Source organism: Bos mutus, chromosome X (assembly GCF_027580195.1).
Source record: "Bos mutus isolate GX-2022 chromosome X, NWIPB_WYAK_1.1, whole genome shotgun sequence".
NCBI lineage: Eukaryota > Metazoa > Chordata > Mammalia > Artiodactyla > Bovidae > Bos > Bos mutus.
The window spans coordinates 75,951,691-75,969,313 of NC_091646.1; the positions used below are offsets into that span (position 1 = coordinate 75,951,691).

At 44.2% G+C, this 17,623-nt stretch overlaps 1 protein-coding gene across 1 annotated transcript; it reads right to left on the reverse strand.

Moving 5' to 3' along the window:
- Positions 1–15,159: 15,159 nt before the first annotated feature.
- NDUFB11 (NADH:ubiquinone oxidoreductase subunit B11) lies at positions 15,160–17,615 on the reverse strand. The gene is made up of 3 exons (XM_005899348.3): positions 17,167–17,615; positions 15,540–15,670; positions 15,160–15,385 (listed from the first exon to the last, which is right to left on the reverse strand). The coding sequence occupies exons 1-3, from the start codon at positions 17,371–17,373 to the stop codon at positions 15,259–15,261; spliced, it is 465 nt and encodes a 154-aa protein (XP_005899410.1). The 5' UTR covers positions 17,374–17,615; the 3' UTR covers positions 15,160–15,258.
- Positions 17,616–17,623: the final 8 nt, after the last annotated feature.

Consider the following 17,623-nt stretch of genomic DNA (forward strand, 5'->3'; position numbering starts at 1 on the left):
TTGGTGTTTCCCATCCTAGTGCCTATAACTTCACTTTTATTCAATCATCTCCTGTTTGCACACAGACCTTTCATCCAGACACTGGGTCAGATGCAAGAGGATAAAAGGCATTTTTATAAAATTTATGAGATTATTTAAATGTCATCTATCTTGGCCCTTGTGGGCCACTGGAGGGGAATTCAGTGAACAGTGTCTCCAATTAAGTGGTCATCATGCTTATGATCTACAACCATGTCCATTCAACAAGAAAATCCAGGTGACTGAACCAGGATGAAGTTCAAATCCCCTAGACCCATTTTGGGCTGAGTTGTCACCACTTTTGTCCTAACCATTACCCAGAAGGTACCGAATAGGCAATGATCCCTTTCAGGTGACAGTCACATTCAGTGAGCAAATTGACTTATTTAAGTGTGTGGACCAGGAAGAGGTGGGAGAGGTAGCATCTGAAATCCTTCAGTTCATTTCTTAGGAGGCTGTTCAATGTTCAGGGCTTCCCTGGTGGCTCAGATGGTAAAGAATCTGCCTGCAATGCAGGAGACCTGTGTTCAGTCCCTGGGTTGGGAAGATCCCCTGGAGGAGGACATGGCTACCCACTCCAGTGTTCTTGGCTGGAGAATCGCCAAGGACAGAAGAGCCTGGTGGACTACAGTCCATGGGGTCACAAAGAGTCAGACATGATTGAGTAAACACAACACACAATGTTCAACAATATCAGATATCTGCTGATAGTAGGAAGCATCATTGGGTGCACCGCTGTCAGACTGCAAACAGTCTGCATTAGCAACACAGAGATTTTTGCTTTGTACCCAGTCTCTGGTGGTGGATATGATGCCATGTCCAAGGTGCAGCAGCAGTGATCTGGACAGTGCAGGCTCCATCCATTGCTTGATTCCAGTTGGTCTCATCAAAGAACAAACCTGAACTATCATCGTCAACACGGGTCACCCAGACTGACTTCAACCGCTCACCATGCATTACAGACTTCCCACCACTGTCCTCAGAAACCCCCATCACTCTCACCAGAGACCCTGTATTAGACCGCCTCCTCCATCACAGTCTCTGAAGCCCTAAAATTCAAATCAAGTCCCAACTCTATGCCAACTGCTGTTCAGCTGCTTCTGAGAACCACTTCCAGTTCCAGTCTCCACCCCTAAGATTACCTTTCCTAGGGGCTGCTCTTTTCACAGATTCAGTGAGGCTGCCATTTCTGTCCAGCATGAGAAAGCCAAATTGCTCTAAAGCTGTAATTTTCCAACTTTGTAAAGTATCATAGCCTTTTTAAAAACAGAAAAGGGCGGGGGCTTCTTGTGAAATCTCAGTTTCCTCATTAAACAAATCAAGGGTCAGTCAAGGACAAGACCCTGCCTTTTCTGCCACCAGCCGTCCCGCCCTCCCCCTCCCCCAACTCAAGCAGACATGCTTACTGGATGATAATGTGTCAGTCAAAGCAAGACCCTACCCTCGACTGCCAATAGACACGTGCCCTGTGACTCAGACGTTCTCACTGGTTGGAAGGCTATCAATCAAGTCCCTCTCCCGCCCCCTACTCGCAGAAGAGGAGTGGGTCCAGACCCTGTACTCACAGACAGGGTGGCTGCTGAATCAGTCTTCCACCCTCTGGCTCAGCACACCCAGAGCCCCCAGGAGCCAGAGTTTTTGATTGGCCGCCTGCTGCCCTTTCAAATGAAGAATCCACCCCGCCAAAGGAGGCAAAGCTGCTGTGATAAACAGCTGATTATCCCAAGGGCTGTCACTAGTGCACAGATCTGTCACGATTGGCTGTGCCTCTTTCCAGACATCCATTGACACGAAGCCACGGGCCCACAAACAGGCTCTGCGTCCATCCCAGCTTTCTTCTGCTGGTCCTTTTAAGATGTCCAGTTTGGAGGCCCGTCTCGACCAGGGAAGGGGTACTTTGGGGCAGTGTTGGCTTCCCGACTGAAAGAGCGCAGAGGGACCGAGTCTCCACTCAGCTGCATTCTGGAAAAACAAAAACCTGGGGATGGGTCCACGACACTTTTAAAGATTAACTCAGCGAGCTGCTGAGCTGCTTTGGTGTTCTCAACCTGGCGCTTAGGTATTGGCTTTCCTTCAGACTGCTTGAGAAATTTTACCTGCGTGAATTCACTTACAACTCGAGCTGGAAAACTAACGTAGTAAAAAATAACCATAACTACAATACTCTTTAGATGGGGAAACAGTGGAAACAGTGTCAGACTTTATTTTGGGGGGCTCCAAAATCACTGCAAATGGTGACTGCAGCCATGAAATTAAAAGACGTTTACTCCTTGGAAGGAAAGTTATGACCAACCTAGATAGCATATTCAAAAGCAGAGACATTTCTTTGCCAACAAAGGTCCGTCTAGTCAAGGCTATGGCTTTTCCAGTGTTCATGTATGGATGTGAGAGTTGGACTATAAAGAAAGCTGAGCGCTGAAGAATTGATGCTTTTGAATTGTGATGTTGAAGAAGACTCTTGAGAGTCCCTTGGACTGCAAGGAGATCCAACCACTCCATTCTAAAGGAGATCAGCCCTGGGATTTCTTTGGAAGGAATGATGCTAAAGCTGAAATTCCAGTACTTGGCCACCTCATGCGAAGAGTTGACTCATTGGAAAAGACTCTGATGCTGGGAGGGATTGGGGGCAGGAGGAGAAGGGGAGGACAGAGGATGAGATGGCTGGATGGCATCACCGACTCAATGGACATGAGTCTGAGTGAACTCTGGGAGTTGGTGATGGACAGGGAGGCCTGGCATGCTGCAATTCATGGGGTTGCAAAGAGTTGGACACGACTGAGCGACTGAGCTGAACTGAACAATACTCTTATTGATTACATAATATAAAAAATATATAAACTGTAACATCAAAAACCTAAATTGCAAGGAAAAGTGTAAAATTTTATTGAAGTTATCACCTTAAAATAGGGTGTTATAATTTTAAGATACTTTACTTGAGCCTCATGGTAACCATAAGGGGAAAACCTGCAGTAATTGCACAAAAGAACATGATAAAAAGTCCAAACATACTGATACAGAAAGACATCTCACACACACACACAAATACACACACAGAAAAACACACAAACACAAAGACAGCAGGGTAAGAAATAAGGAGCAAGGACTTACAAGACAGCCAGAGAATAATGGGCAAAATGGCAATAGTAAATCCTTGTTGTTCAGTTGCTAAGTCATGTCCATCTCAGGGACCTCATGGACCGCAGCATGCCAGGCTTCCCTGTCCATTACTATCTCCCAGAGCTTGCTCAAACTCATAGTAAATCCTTACCTATCAATAATTACCTTAAATGTAAATAGAGTAAATGCTTTAATCAAAGGATGTAGGTAAAACAGATAAAAATACAAGTCCCAACCATATGCTGCCTGCAAGAGACTCATTTTAGTCTTAAAGATACATATAGACTGGAAGCAAAGGGATGGAAAAATGTATTTCAAGCAAATGATTGCTTAAAAAAAAAGACAAGTGTAGCTACATTATCAGACAAAATAGACTTTAAATTAAAAATGGTAAATTTCATTAATCAAAAGCTTTTTTCAAGGTCAGAGCCCAAATGACCCCTCTGAGCTTTTTTTTCAAAGTGAGCTCTTCCCCCCAAAAAGGCCAGGTTTGTAGGGTGAGTGGAATTTTCTGAAAAATTCTCTGGAGAAAGTGGATTCCAGGTGAGAAAAGACAGTGGCCCAGAGGTTGTTACGTCTTAGAATCTTGGCAGAAGCAGAGTTTGGAAACTGTGTACAGGATGTTTTTCATTTAGATGGAACTTGTTGAAACACACACACACACGCCAAACATTGGTGTGACATTCGGAGTCCAGTATGATCTGGTCCCAAAGTACCATTCCTACCCCACCTTGATGGGTTTAGGGTTTTTGAAAATTAATTCCCCCTCCCTCTCTCTTCTTTCTCCTCCTCCTTTCTCTCTCCTTTTCTCTCTCTCCCCCTCATTAAAATAACAATCTAGTTTATTTTTGTTTAATTACTGGTAACATGACCTCAATTACAAGGACAACACACATAACACAGTTTGTGTGTGCTATGAAGGGAAAAAAAGAAAAAAAAAAAAACCAGAATGAATAATAAGGGGGATTATTCTTTTAAATAAGGGGAGTCCTCTTTGAGAAGCTGATATTTAGCAAAGAATTGAAGGAGATGAAGGGGTTGGAAAAAGAATAAAAAGATAAGGCCAGAGCATTGCAGGGCCCCCAGAGGTGTACCTCTAACTGACACCTTGTGGCATTCACTGATAGCTGCTCTCTTCCTAAACTTCAGCTGAGACCCCAGATCCTCATTCCAACCCTGGCAGACCCTCTATACCTTTGAGACAATTGATTCAAAGAATCATGCAGCTTTTCCAATAGCTACTACTTAAAGTAACTAAACAGGCTGGCTTAAGTAATTTTTCAAACCTTGTCTCCTGGAACCACAACTTTCTATACCAGACCCTAAACCTCTCAGTATTGACTGCCAGGGTTCCAAACCACCGTCCATACCAACTCCACAACCTGAACATCCCCAAAACCATGACTACCACAAGTTCATTTTATAGGGCATGTCCATGGCCACTACAGTAATATTAATGAGGATTCATTCACTCAACCAACATTTACAAACACCCAATCTGCGGCAGGCAGTGTTGTAAGTATTCTCAGATTAATCCTCTCAAGATCCTTGTGTGCTCAGTTGCTCAGTTGTGTCTGACTTTGCAACTCCATGGGCTGTAGCCTGCCAGGCTCCTCTGTCCACAGAATTTTTCAAACAAGAATACTGGAGTGGGTTGCCATTTCCTCCTCCAGTGGGTCTTCCTGATCCAGGGATGGAACCTGTGTCCCCTGCATTGGTAGGCAGATTCTTTACCACTTTACACACACATAGGTAATTAATGTTAGCCCCAGTTGATAGAGGAGTGAGAGGGTAACAGGCAGGAAGGCCAGGGGTCTCCAAATAGAGGAAATAGCCTGCAAGTGTCAGACATTTTTATCTCTCTTAAGCGGCAGGAGGAAACAAACTAGCAATATTTTTTCCTTCTCTATACAAATTTAAACGGAGGTTTCTCTTAAAATATTGTGTTGCCATAATGACACCAGGCTTCTCGAGTCTAGAGATAACCAATGCCTTTTTCTTATGGAAATGTTTGTCTTAAGCTATGCTAATGTACTATGCCTTTACCCCAAACTCTGTCTCCAAGTCGGTTCTGCCTCTTGGCCCAGAACCTACTTGACAAACCAGTATGGATATTGTTCCCCTAATCTATGTAAATGAAACTATTTGTATGGTGGTCTGCCCTTCTTCAAGATTCAAGTTAATCATTTTATGGCCCAGGATAAACCATTTGGTGCCAAGATTATCCCAAAATGCATCTTATGGGTGAGGGGCCTGGTGCCATTCTGAATTTTAAGACACTCCTTTCTTTCATTAACAGACTGCTAGTGATTATATAACATCCAGCTAAAGACTAGCAGTGGGGTACTCTTTCTGCCCCCTTCTGATGCCTATGTCAGAAGCTTTCTCTATCTCCTTTATACTTTAATAAAACTTTATTACACAAAAGCTCTGAGCGATCAAGCCTCGTCTCTGGCTCCGGATTGAATTCTTCTCCTCCGGGGGCCAAGAATCCTGGTGTATTCGCGTGATTCAACAACAACCTTTCAGGAGGAAGATGGGAATATAAGGTTACACACTGGATATGGAGAGGGCTGGTGATTTGAACTCTGTCTGACTCTAGAATCCATACCCTTAACCCCTATGACTGTCTTGCAATCATGGCTCTTGTTTCAAAGTTCTTTCTTCAAATAGATACTTTCCTTAGGTCTTTCTTTGTTTTTTTTTTGCCTTTTGGGACTTTTAGGTTTTTATTTATTTATTTTTAAATATAAATTTATTTATTTTAATTGGAGGTTAATTACAATATTGTATTGGTTTTGCCATACATCAACATGAATTCACCACAGGTATACACGTGTTCCCCATCCTGAAGCCCCCTCCTCCACCCTCCCTCCCCGTACCATCCCTCTGGGTCGTCCCAGTGCACCAGCCCCAAGCAACCAGTATCATGGACCGAACTTCGACTGGCGATTCGTATCATATATGATATTATACATGTTTCAATGCAATTCTCCCAAATCATCCCACCCTCTCCCTCTCCCTCTCCCACAGAGTCCAAAAGACTGTTCTATACATCTGTGTCTCTTTTGCTGTCTCGCATACAGGGTTATAGTTACCATCTTTCTAAATTCCATATATATGCATTAGTATACTGTGGGAGAAAGCAATGGCACCCCACTCCAGTACTCTTGCCTGGAAAATCCCATGGACAGAGGAGCCTGGTAGGCTGCAGTCCATGGGGTCACTAAGAGTCAGACACGACTGAGCGACTTCACTTTCACTTTTCACTTTCATGCATTGGAGAAGGAAATGGCAACCCACTCCAGTGTTCTTGCCTGGAGAATCCCAGGGACGAGGGAGCCTGCTGGGCTGCCGTCTATGGAGTCCCACAGAGTCGGACACGACTGAAGTGACTTAGCAGCAGCAGCATACTGTATTGGTGTTTTTCTTTCTGGCTTACTTCACTCTGTATAATAGGCTCCAGTTTCATCCACCTCATTAGAACTGACTCAAATGTGTTCTTTTTAATGGCTGAGTAATACTCCATTGCATATATGTACCACAGCTTTCTTATCCATTTGTCTGCAGATGGACACCTAAGTTGCTTCCATGTCCTGGCTATTATAAACAGTGCTGCAATGAACATTGGGGTACACATGTCTCTTTCAATTCTGGTTTCCTCAGTGTGTATGCCCAGCAGTGGGATTGCTGGGTCATATGGCAGTTCTATTTCCAGTTTTTTAAGGATTCTCCACACTGTTTTCCATAGTGGCTGTACTAGTTTGCATTCCCACCAACAGTGTAAGAGGGTTCCCTTTTCTCCACACCCTCTCCAGCATTTATTGCTTGTAGACTTTTGGATTGCAGCCATTCTGACTGGCGTGATATGGTACCTCATTGTAGTTTTGATTTGCATTTCTCTGATAATGAGTGATGTTGAGCATCTTTTCATGTGTTTGTTAGCCATCTGTATGTTTACTTTGGAGAAATGTCTATTTAGTTCTTTGGCCCATTTTTTGATTGGGTCATTTATTTTTCTGGAATTGAGCTGTAGGAGTTGCTTGTATATTTTTGAGATTAGTTGTTTGTCAGTTGCTTCATTTGCTATTATTTTCTCCCATTCTGAAGGCTGTCTTTTCACCTTGCTTATAGTTTCCTTTGTTATGCAGAAGCTTTTAAGTTTAATTAGGTCCCATTGTTTATTTTTGCTTTTATTTCCAATATTCTGGGAGGTGGGTCATAGAGGATCCTGCTGTGATTTCTTAAATGTCCTCTCAGTGAGGCCTTTTCCATGGCCATTCTAGCTAAAATTTATACACACACACACACACACACACACACACACACTCCCTCACTATGTCCTTTCTTGAGTAATTTTTCTCAATGTTTATCACTATATTATATATTTCATTTATTTATCTAGCAATTATTATCACAAATTACTATTTGTTCTTTACATTTAATATGTCTCCTGCACTAGCAGTCAGCTGCAAGAGGGCAAGAATTTTCACCTGTTTTATTTGTTGTTGTGTCCCCGGTCACACAGTAGGCATTTGGCAAATATTTGTGTAATGAATGAATGAACCCTTCCTTTGTGGAATGAATGAATAAGTGAGTGAATGAACCCTTCCAATGACAGCTGATTCCAGGCTGCCTTGCCTGGACCCTGGCTGGCCCTGGATTCACCCTTCAAACTCCCATGCTATTTACTGCAGATATATTGGCTCTGTTTACAAATATTAATGTTTAAAATCAGAATTATACCAATTCGGATGAATTTCTATTGAGAAAGTTTGCCCTGGAGTGAATTTTGAGCCAATGTAATTCCTCATTCAATGCCATACAGTGATGAAGTTAAGCCAAAGCCAATTTTGGCCATTTTCACTTTCTGAAATTATTTTCACTGGGATGACTCACTTTTGGATTAATCTTTATAGTGATGATTAGATCCACACATTCTTATCTGTGTCATATTTCAGCAATAATAGCTTTGTCCCAGATATCTCCTTAATCTCAGGCTGCTCCTTGAACATCTCAGGCACGTTCTTGCTTCAGGAACTGTACTGGTTGTTCCATCTGCCAGAAATGTTCTTGCATCATATTTTTTTTCCTAAAAAAAAAAAAAAAAAATCGCCTTTCAACAAGGCCTAAGCAGACTACCCTATTCAAATACAACCTTCTCCCATCCTGTACTCTGAATCCCCCTTACTGCCTTTATTTTTAAATTATTTATCTTTTTAATTGTGATATAGTTGACTTGCAATGTTTCAAGTATAAAGTGATTCAACTATATACACACTGTTGTTCAGTCACTAAGTTGTGTCTGACTCTTTGGGGCCCCATGGACTGCAGCATGCCAGGCTTCCCTGTCCTTCACTATCTCCTGGAGTTACCTAAAACTCATATCCATTGAGTCGGTGATGCCACCTAACCACCTCATCCTCTGCTGCCCACTTCTCTTGTCTTCAATCTTTCCCAGCCATATACACATACATATATGTCTTATCCTCTGTCGTCCCATTCTCCTCCTGCCTTCAATCTTTCCTAGCATCAGGGTTTTTTTCTGATGAGTCAGTTCTTCGCATCAGGTGGCCAAAATATTGGAGGGATGACAGAGGATGAGATAGATGGTTGGATGGCATCACTGACTCGATAGACATGAGTTTGAGCAAGCTCCAGGAGTTGGTGATGGACAGAGAAGCCTGGCGTGCTGCAGTCCATGGGGTTGCAAAGAGTCGGACACCACTGAGTGACTGAACTGATACATACACACACACACACACACACACACACACATATGTATATATATATTCTTTCTCGGATTCTTTTCCACTATGCTATGCTAAGTCACTTCAGTCGTGTCCGACTCTGTGCGACCCCATAGATGGCAGCCCACAAGGCTCCGCCATCCCTGGGATTCTCCAGGCAAGAACACTGGAGTGGGTTGCCATTTCCTTCTCCAATGCATGAAAGTGAAAAGTGAAAGTGAAGTTGCTCAGTCGTGTCCGACTCAGCGACCCCATGGACTGCAGCCTAACAGGCTCCTCCATCCATGGGATTTTCCAAGCAAGAGTACTGGAGTGGGGTGCCATTGCCTTCTCCATTTTCCACTATAGGTTATTACAAGATATTAAATATAGTTCCCTGTGCTATACAGTAGATCCTTGTTGTTTATCTACTTTATATATAATGTTACATATCTGCTAATCCCAAAGTCTTAATTTATCCCTCTTCTGCCTTTATTCATTTAATTCATACTTATCACACCCCAATATACAAATATAATGTAATTTATTGCATTCTTTATTGTCTATCTCCCTCTACTAGAATAAAAGCTCCATGAGGGCAGGAAGTTTTGAATCTTTTGTTCCTGGCTGTGTCCCCTCCTGCCTATAATAGTGCCTGGCAACTCAATAAATATTTGTTGAATTAACAGCTCTAGTTCTTCTGAGCTTTATTTGTGACAAGTTTTCACCCAGTCTAATATTTCAGGATTGAAATTTGCAAGTTCATCTTTGGTTTGAGAGCAGTGGATCTATCAATTTTAGCTGTGGTCAGTTTATTCTGCAGTGATTATGTCTATCAGTAATAGTCATTGTGAAACTGGTAAGACTGTTTTTATTTCCTGGGTAATCCAGGAGAAAAATTGTAAGCAGTCCCCTTAGACACTCAGGAATTGTATGGAATGGGCTTTGCTAAGCTGGCTTTTCAGTAAGGTTCTGGTCAACTTTGTATAGTGTATAAAATCTTAAACTCCTAACAAGGACCTACTGTAGCACACAGAAAACCATATTCAATATCTTGTCATAACCTATAACAAAAAAGTATCTGATATATAACTGCAATATATATCTGAAACATATATATATGGACATATATATCTGTATCTATATCTATATCTATATATGAAAGTCGCTCAGTCGTGTCTGACTCTTTGCAACCCCATGGACTATACAATCCATGGAATTCTCCAGGCCAGAATATTGGCGTGTGTAGCCTTTCCCTTCTCTAGGAGATCTTCCCAACCCAGGGATGGAACCCAGGTCTTCAACATTGCAGATGGACTGTTTACCAGCTGAGCCACAAGAGAAGCCCAAGAATACTGGAGTAGGTAGCCTATCCCTTCCCCAGCAGATCTTCCTGACCCAGGAATCGAACTGGGGTCTCCTGCAGGTGGATTCTTTACCACTGTCAAGGAAGCCCCTATGTGTATGTGTATGTGTATGTGTGTGTGTGTGTGTGTGTGTGTGTGTGTGTATGAATCACTTTGCTGTACAGCTGAAACTAATACAACATTGTAAATCAACTGTACTTCAATTTTAAAAAATCTAAACTTCATTTAACCATGGCCCATGGGGACCTACAGATATGGCTCATGACCACCTCTATAATCTCATCTGTAACTATTCTTTTGCAGGAAGATTCCAGTGACTCTAGTAAGCACAATATTCCAGCCACACTGGCCTTCTGGTGGAATTTATCTCCTCTGTTGGTTTCCATGCTTGTTTACTTCAGTCTTACCCACGACCTTGAGGTAAAGTCCATGAGGAGAGAGACTGTCTTCGTTTGTGTCCCTCTGGAAGCTGACCCTGAGACAAAGATTGAAGTCAAGCAGCTTATCTAGAATGTGATTCCAGGAAGCACCTGTTGGGCAGTGGGAAGTAAGGAAGTGAGACAAAGGGAGGGCAGTCGATGAAGAGTGTTACTAAGCGACTTAGCACTGGGGCTTGTTCCCATTGTGGAGTTCTAAGGACTGATGGAGAACATAGACGTCATGCATGTCCCATCTGAGGGGCAAGGGGGAAGGGGTATTTATCTACCAGCTCTTGTCAGTCATCGGCTGAGGGTTGCCACCAGGAGGTGTTCATTTCCTGGCCCCTTCCAGCCGGTGAGACCCCGAGGCAGAACAGCCTTCTGCAGCTTGAGAGGAAGCCCTCTAGCCAAGAGATGCAAACCCAGGCAGCTGCCAGTTGACCAGCACACGGTAAAGCAGTGAGGTCACAGGGTTATGGGCAGGGAACTGACAGTGTCTGCCACAGGGACTGTGACCATCCTGTTCACTGGGCCTTGCCGATAATAAATGTTCCCCTAGATTGAAGGATGAAGGTGCTTGTTACCTGTTATGTTGCTGGAGCAAAGCTTGACCCCAAATCAGATCAGATCAGATCAGTCGCTCAGTCGTGTCCGACTCTTTGCGACCCCATGAATCACAGCATGCCAGGCCTCCCTGTCCATCACCAACTCCCGGAGTTCACTCAGACTCACGTCCATTGAGTCAGTGATGCCATCCAGCCATCTCATCCTCTGTCGTCCCCTTCTCCTCCTGCCCCCAATCCCTCCCAGCATCAGAGTCTTTTCCAATGAGTCAACTCTTTGCATGAGGTGGCCAAAGGACTGGAGTTTCAGCTTCAGCATCATTCCTTCCAAAGAAATCCCAGGGCTGATCTCCTTTAGAATGGACTGGTTGGATCTCCTTGCAGTCCAAGGGACTCTCAAGAGTCTTCTCCAACACCACAGTTCAAAAGCATCAATTCTTGGGCACTCAGCCTTCTTCACAGTCCAACTCTCATATCCATACATGACCACAGGAAAAAACATAGCCTTGACTAGACGAACCTTTGTTGGCAAAGTAATGTCTCTGCTTTTGAATATGCTATCTAGGTTGGTCATAACTTTCCTTCCAAGGAGTAAGTGTCTTTTAATTTCGTGGCTGCAGTCACCATCTGCAGTGATTTTGGAGCCCAGAAAAATAAAGTCTGACACTGTTTCCACTGTTTCCCCATCTATTTCCCATGAAGTGATGGGACCGGATGCCATGATCTTCGTTTTCTGAATGTTGAGCTTTAAGCCAACTTTTTCACTCTCCACTTTCACCTTCATCAAGAGGCTTTTTAGTTCCTCTTCACTTTCTGCCATAAGGGTGGTGTCATCTGCATATCTGAGGTTATTGATATTTCTCCTGGCAATCTTGATTCCAGCTTGTGCTTCTTCCAGTCCAGTGTTTCTCATGATGTACTCTGCATAGAAGTTCAATAAGCAGGGTGACAATATACAGCCTTGACGTACTCCTTTTCCTATTTGGAACCAGTCTGTTGTTCCATGTCCAGTTCTAACCGTTGCTTCCTGACCTGCATACAAATTTCTCAAGAGGCAGATCAGGTGGTCTGGTATGCCCACGTCTTTCAGAATTTTCCACAGTTTATTGTGATCCACACAGTCAAAGGCTTTGGCATAGTCAATAAAGCAGAAATCTATGTTTTTCTGGAACTCTCTTGCTTTTTCCATGATCCATCAGATGTTGGCAATTTGATCTCTGGTTCCTCTGCCTTTTTTAAAACCAGCTTAAACATCAGGAAGTTCACGGTTCACATATTGCTGAAGCCTGGCTTGGATACCAAGGTTCAAATATCCTTGGAGCCAAACAGCAGGATGAAAACATTGACTTTAAGTCTCTGACCACTCACACTGGCCTCCACCCCAATCCTGTGAAATTCCCGAGGACAGGGATCCTGGTATCTGTCATTCCTGGCACCCTGTCAGGGCTTGGCACCAGTAGGCATTCAACTCCCAGCCCTTCATCCCAGTGTGGTCCGTAAAAGGTCAGTCAGTAATCAGAATGGCTACGATGAAACAGATGGGGAGTGCCATGTGATGTTGAGGACGTGGCATTCACCACTGGGGAAGCATAGATTGGAGAACTGGCATGATTTACACAGCTGATCATATGTCTACTCCCATGATTGAACAATTGCACTCTTGGGTATATGCCCAAGAGAAATGACTGCATATATCCATCAAAAGATACATACAAGAATGTTCACAGAAGAATTATTCTTAATAGCCCCAAATAGAAAATTACCCAAATGCCCATCAACAATGGAATAGATGAAGTGTGATCTACTCACAGCAATGAAAGAGAATACAGCAGTGAATATGGGCAAACCACAAGTTCCATAACAACGTGGATCCATCGTGCCAACATCATAAGATCAAAAGTTGTTAGAAGTCCAGAAAGTGATTACCCTTGGGGTGGAAGATTGGACCTGAAGGGAGCTTTTGGCATTTGTTTCACATTCTCCTTTTTTTATTTTTAACTGGAGGATTTTTGCTTTACAATGGTGTGTTGGTTTCTGCTGTACACCAGTGAGGATCAGTCATAATATATATATATATATATATATATATATATATATATATATATCTGCTCATATCTTACCCCTTTAGGTCATCACAGGGCACCAGACTGGCTCCCTGTTATATAGCAGCTTCCCACTAGTTATCTATTTTAGACATGATCATGTATATATGTCAATGTCACTTTCTCAATTTGTCCTACCCTCTCCTTTCCATGCCATGCCCACAAGACCGTCCTCTACTTCTGCAGCTCCATTCCTTCCCTGCAAATAGGTTCATCAGTACCATTTTTCTAGATTCCATATATATGTGTTAATATATGGTATTTGTTTTTCTCTTTCTGACTTACTTCATTCTGTATAACAGGCTCTAGGTTCATCCACCTCACTACAACTGACTTAAATTTGTTCCTTTTTATGACTGAATAATATTCCTGTGTGTGTGTGTGTGATATTATCTTTATCAATTCATCTGTCAGTGGACATCTAGGTTGCTTCCATGTCCTGGCTATTGTCAATAGTGCTGCTATGAACATTGGGATACATATGTCTTTTTGAACTGTGGTTTTCTCAGGGTATATGCCCAGTAGTGGGAGTTCTCCCTCTACACACTAGTACTGTCTGCTTTGGAGCTGTCCTCAAGTTGGGAGACTGGCCCCACAGGGGAGTACTCAGGGAATGACACTGCTCACTTTCAAAGGTTCAAATGGACATTGCTCTCACCTTAGCCACATACAAGTGAACTACGACTCCTCCCGACTCAGAAGTTAGGGATACGCATCACCTGTAGTGGAGGGTTCATTAGGCCAGATGTTCTTCCGGTAGCCAGTGACTGGGGGCTCTTGCACTTTCCGATATTCCAGGCAGGGACACTCACAGAGATGGGAGCAATGAGTGCATGATGTGGGAATGTGCAAGCTGGAGCTGTGGAAGGGGGCCACAGAGAAGAGAGCAGAGATGCCAGGGGCATGAAGGGCAGCCCAGATGGCGAGTTAACAGTGATCTTAGGAGATATTCCCCAGAAAGAAACAAAGAGGCAGAGCAAGTATCCAACTCCATCTTCCAGATCCAGAGACAGAGAGAGTCTAAGAATGAGTCCCTAATGCAAGCAGATGGTCTACTCCCAGAAAAAAGAATGTTTGGGGGAAAGGCTGTGGGGAGAGACTTCCTGCTCAAAAGAGAGACAGAGAAAGACAGAGACAGATAAGGGGGCAGGGAGAGAAATAGACACACATGCACAGACAAGAGAGATGTGCATCCTGAGTCAGAGACCACTCAGATTGGGACAGAGGGGAAGAGAGAGGCATCCAGATTCACCAAGACACAAGGCAGAGGCGAAAACCCCAGCACTGAGAAAAACAGAGAAGAAGGCAGGGAGGGAGACAAACACTCATCCTCAGCAATAGAAATGCCCAGCTCTGAGCCACCACCCTCAGTCCCTGGTCACTCTGGCCCTTCTTCCAACACATGCAGTCCCAGTATGGTAGCTTTTTTTCTAAAGATGGCTGCTGTCCATTTCTTCCCATGTGCTACACCTCTATGCACAGGAGGCCTGAGCCACCGTACAAAAAACCCAGGCTATTCTGCTGGTGAGAGAAGCCACATAGAAGACTCAAGTACCAAACATGGAAATAAAGAAGCCATCTTGGACGTTCAACCCAGTTGAGCCTTCCAATGATTCCAGCCCCAGCCACCATCTGACTGCAACCACCCAAATCTTCAAGAAGGACTACCTCGTTGAGCCCAGTCAACCATAGGAGCATGAAACATAATACTAAATTGTTTTAAGCCACCAAGTTTTAGGGTGTTTGTCACATGGCAACAAATAACCAGAATACCCAGAAAAGGCACCCCTACTCTGACGCCCCCACTCCCACATCCCTCTCACAACAGAAGCAACACCAGCCAGTCACACTTTCAGTCCCTTTAATTAGGGGCTCTGAGGAGAGGGCAGAATGGCAGGCAGGGTAGAGAAGGTGGTGCTTCTTATGCCCCTTTTGGCAACCAGTTAGTCCTCATCCTCTGGCAGCTGGATCTTGCTGGGGTCGAAGCAGTTGGATTCCATGATGGGGAGGCCATGGGCCTCTCGGTATTTCACAAGCCTCTCAGCTTCCCGGCGGGCCCACTCCTGCATCCTGGAGGCAGTAGCATGGGGGAAGACATGAGGGAGTCTCAGTGGACATCAATCCCCATCTTAGTTCCCCAGGGAATGGACTCCTGGCGGTCTCCTTCAGTATCCACCCCTGCCTCTGTCCCCACCCATCCCACTCTCTTGGACACCCCACACACCTGTAGTCAGGCAGATAAGCCACAAAGGTGCTGCCAAGGACCAAGACGATGGAGAATCCGAAGAAGAAGACAACCCGCATGTTCCAGATGTCCACAGCAGGGTCCTTGTCATAACCGTGGGAGTCTGGGTTCTACGGCAGAGAGAAGTCAACGAGGGCTTCCTGCTGCTCCACAAAGCCTGATGCTGGTCCTGTATAACTTGGTCTCCAACTTCACCTCGGACCAATCTCTCCTCCCTCCCTAAATTCCTGTCTGTTCTTAGGACTTGTCAAGCTCCTTGCCACCACAGAGCCTTTGTACTTGCTGTTCCTTCTGTCTGGAAAGCCTTTCCCCCAGATTTAGTCAGGGCTGGATCTGTCTCCTTATTCAAGCTTTTGGGTTCATCTTCATTCCCCTTAGGAGGCACTCCCTAGTCACTTATCTATTAAGTTGACCTATAGGAAATTGACATTTTTACAGGTCAAAAATGATTGGTATTGGCTATTTCCTATTTCCTCAACCTCGTAACTCCCTATCCCCAAGTCACTCTCCATCCACTTATCTTATTTAACTTTCTTTCAAGCATTTATTAGTTTACCAAAGTAGCATATCCTTCAAATACTCTGATCACATTATATTATTGGTTGCATACCCTATCTTAATGTTTTCTAATATTTTACATGTTTATTTTCTGTATTCTCCACTACCACGTAAGCTCTATGAAAGCAAGGGCTTTATCTGATTTCTATATTGGTGAATTCATAGCACCCTGAACTTAGCCTGGCATACAGCAGGCCCTTAATACATAGCTACAGAATGCATGAATGAGTATCCTATATAACCAAGCCCCTCAACAAGAGGTCAGTATGGATGAAGCATCTATTATATGCCAGGCCTTTTCACAAGCACAAATTGCACAATATTCCAGTGAGGTGGAAAGTGGCAAAACAAAAAACAAAAAAACCACAACACCTTCTAATGGTGAGTATTTGTACTAAGTGCCAGCTGCTGTTTTGAGCATTTTGACTCATTTAAATACCGGAGGCACATGTAGTATTTTATTCTTTTAGAAAATGTCCTAATACTTTCCTCATCTTACAAAGAAACTGAAGCATCAAGGGCTTAAGCTACTTGCACAAGGTCAATGCCTGTATTCCAACTACGGCATTCTGATTTCAGTCCACTATCAGATAGCACAGCAAACCTGGTTCTGCCACACATTCAGTTATGTGAGTTTAGGCAAGTCACTTAACATCTTTATGCTTCAGTTTCCTCATCCGTAGAATGGGTACACCAAAACCACCTACCTCGAAATACGGTTATTATGAGAACTAAACGAGTTAATGTATGTAAAGTGCTTCAAACACCTGAGTAAGCACCACACCAGTGTTTAGTAACGTTGTTATTCTATATTGCTTCAAACGTGCTTTGAACATTGCCCACTTCAGGTTTGATGTCTGTCTGCAAAATAAGGCCAATTTCTGACCCTGAACCCATACAAAGGAGGAAACAAGCTAGGCAGAATTTCCAAATCTTCGAAAATTTCGCCAGCTGCGCAATTCCCAGCCGACTAAGACCGTCCTCTACGGCGCCCTAGCCGCTGGTCCCCGATTGACCCTTCTGGCGTCCCGTTTCCCCTCCCTCTCACCTTCTCATAGAGGTTTTCGTCCTCGGGTTCTGGGTCCTCCTGCCAGCGTAATGTCGGTTCTGACGGCCGCTTTCCCGCCAGAGTGGACGGGGCGATCACAGCCCTGGAGGAGCTGGATTCCCAGCGAACACGGGCAGCAGGGAGCCCTCGCGTCGCCGCTACTGCCAAAAGGCGGCGGCCGCACAAACCTAACATCCTAGCCGCCATAACAGATCGTTCTGCAAGCTCTCGGGGTCGGGGACGGAAGTGTGACTCCGCGCAGCTGCAGTTGTCCTAAGCGCGAGAGTTGTCGCTCCGCCCCCGCCGCACTAAATAGGTCCCGAATCGGAACTTTGCTTTCGAATGGTGAGAGGTTCTCTTTGCCTCACTCTGTCATGACCTCAGGGAAGCAACCACCTTCTAATCCTCTCAATCAGACTATGGAACTTCTGACCGCTAGGCTGTGGAATTTACTTGA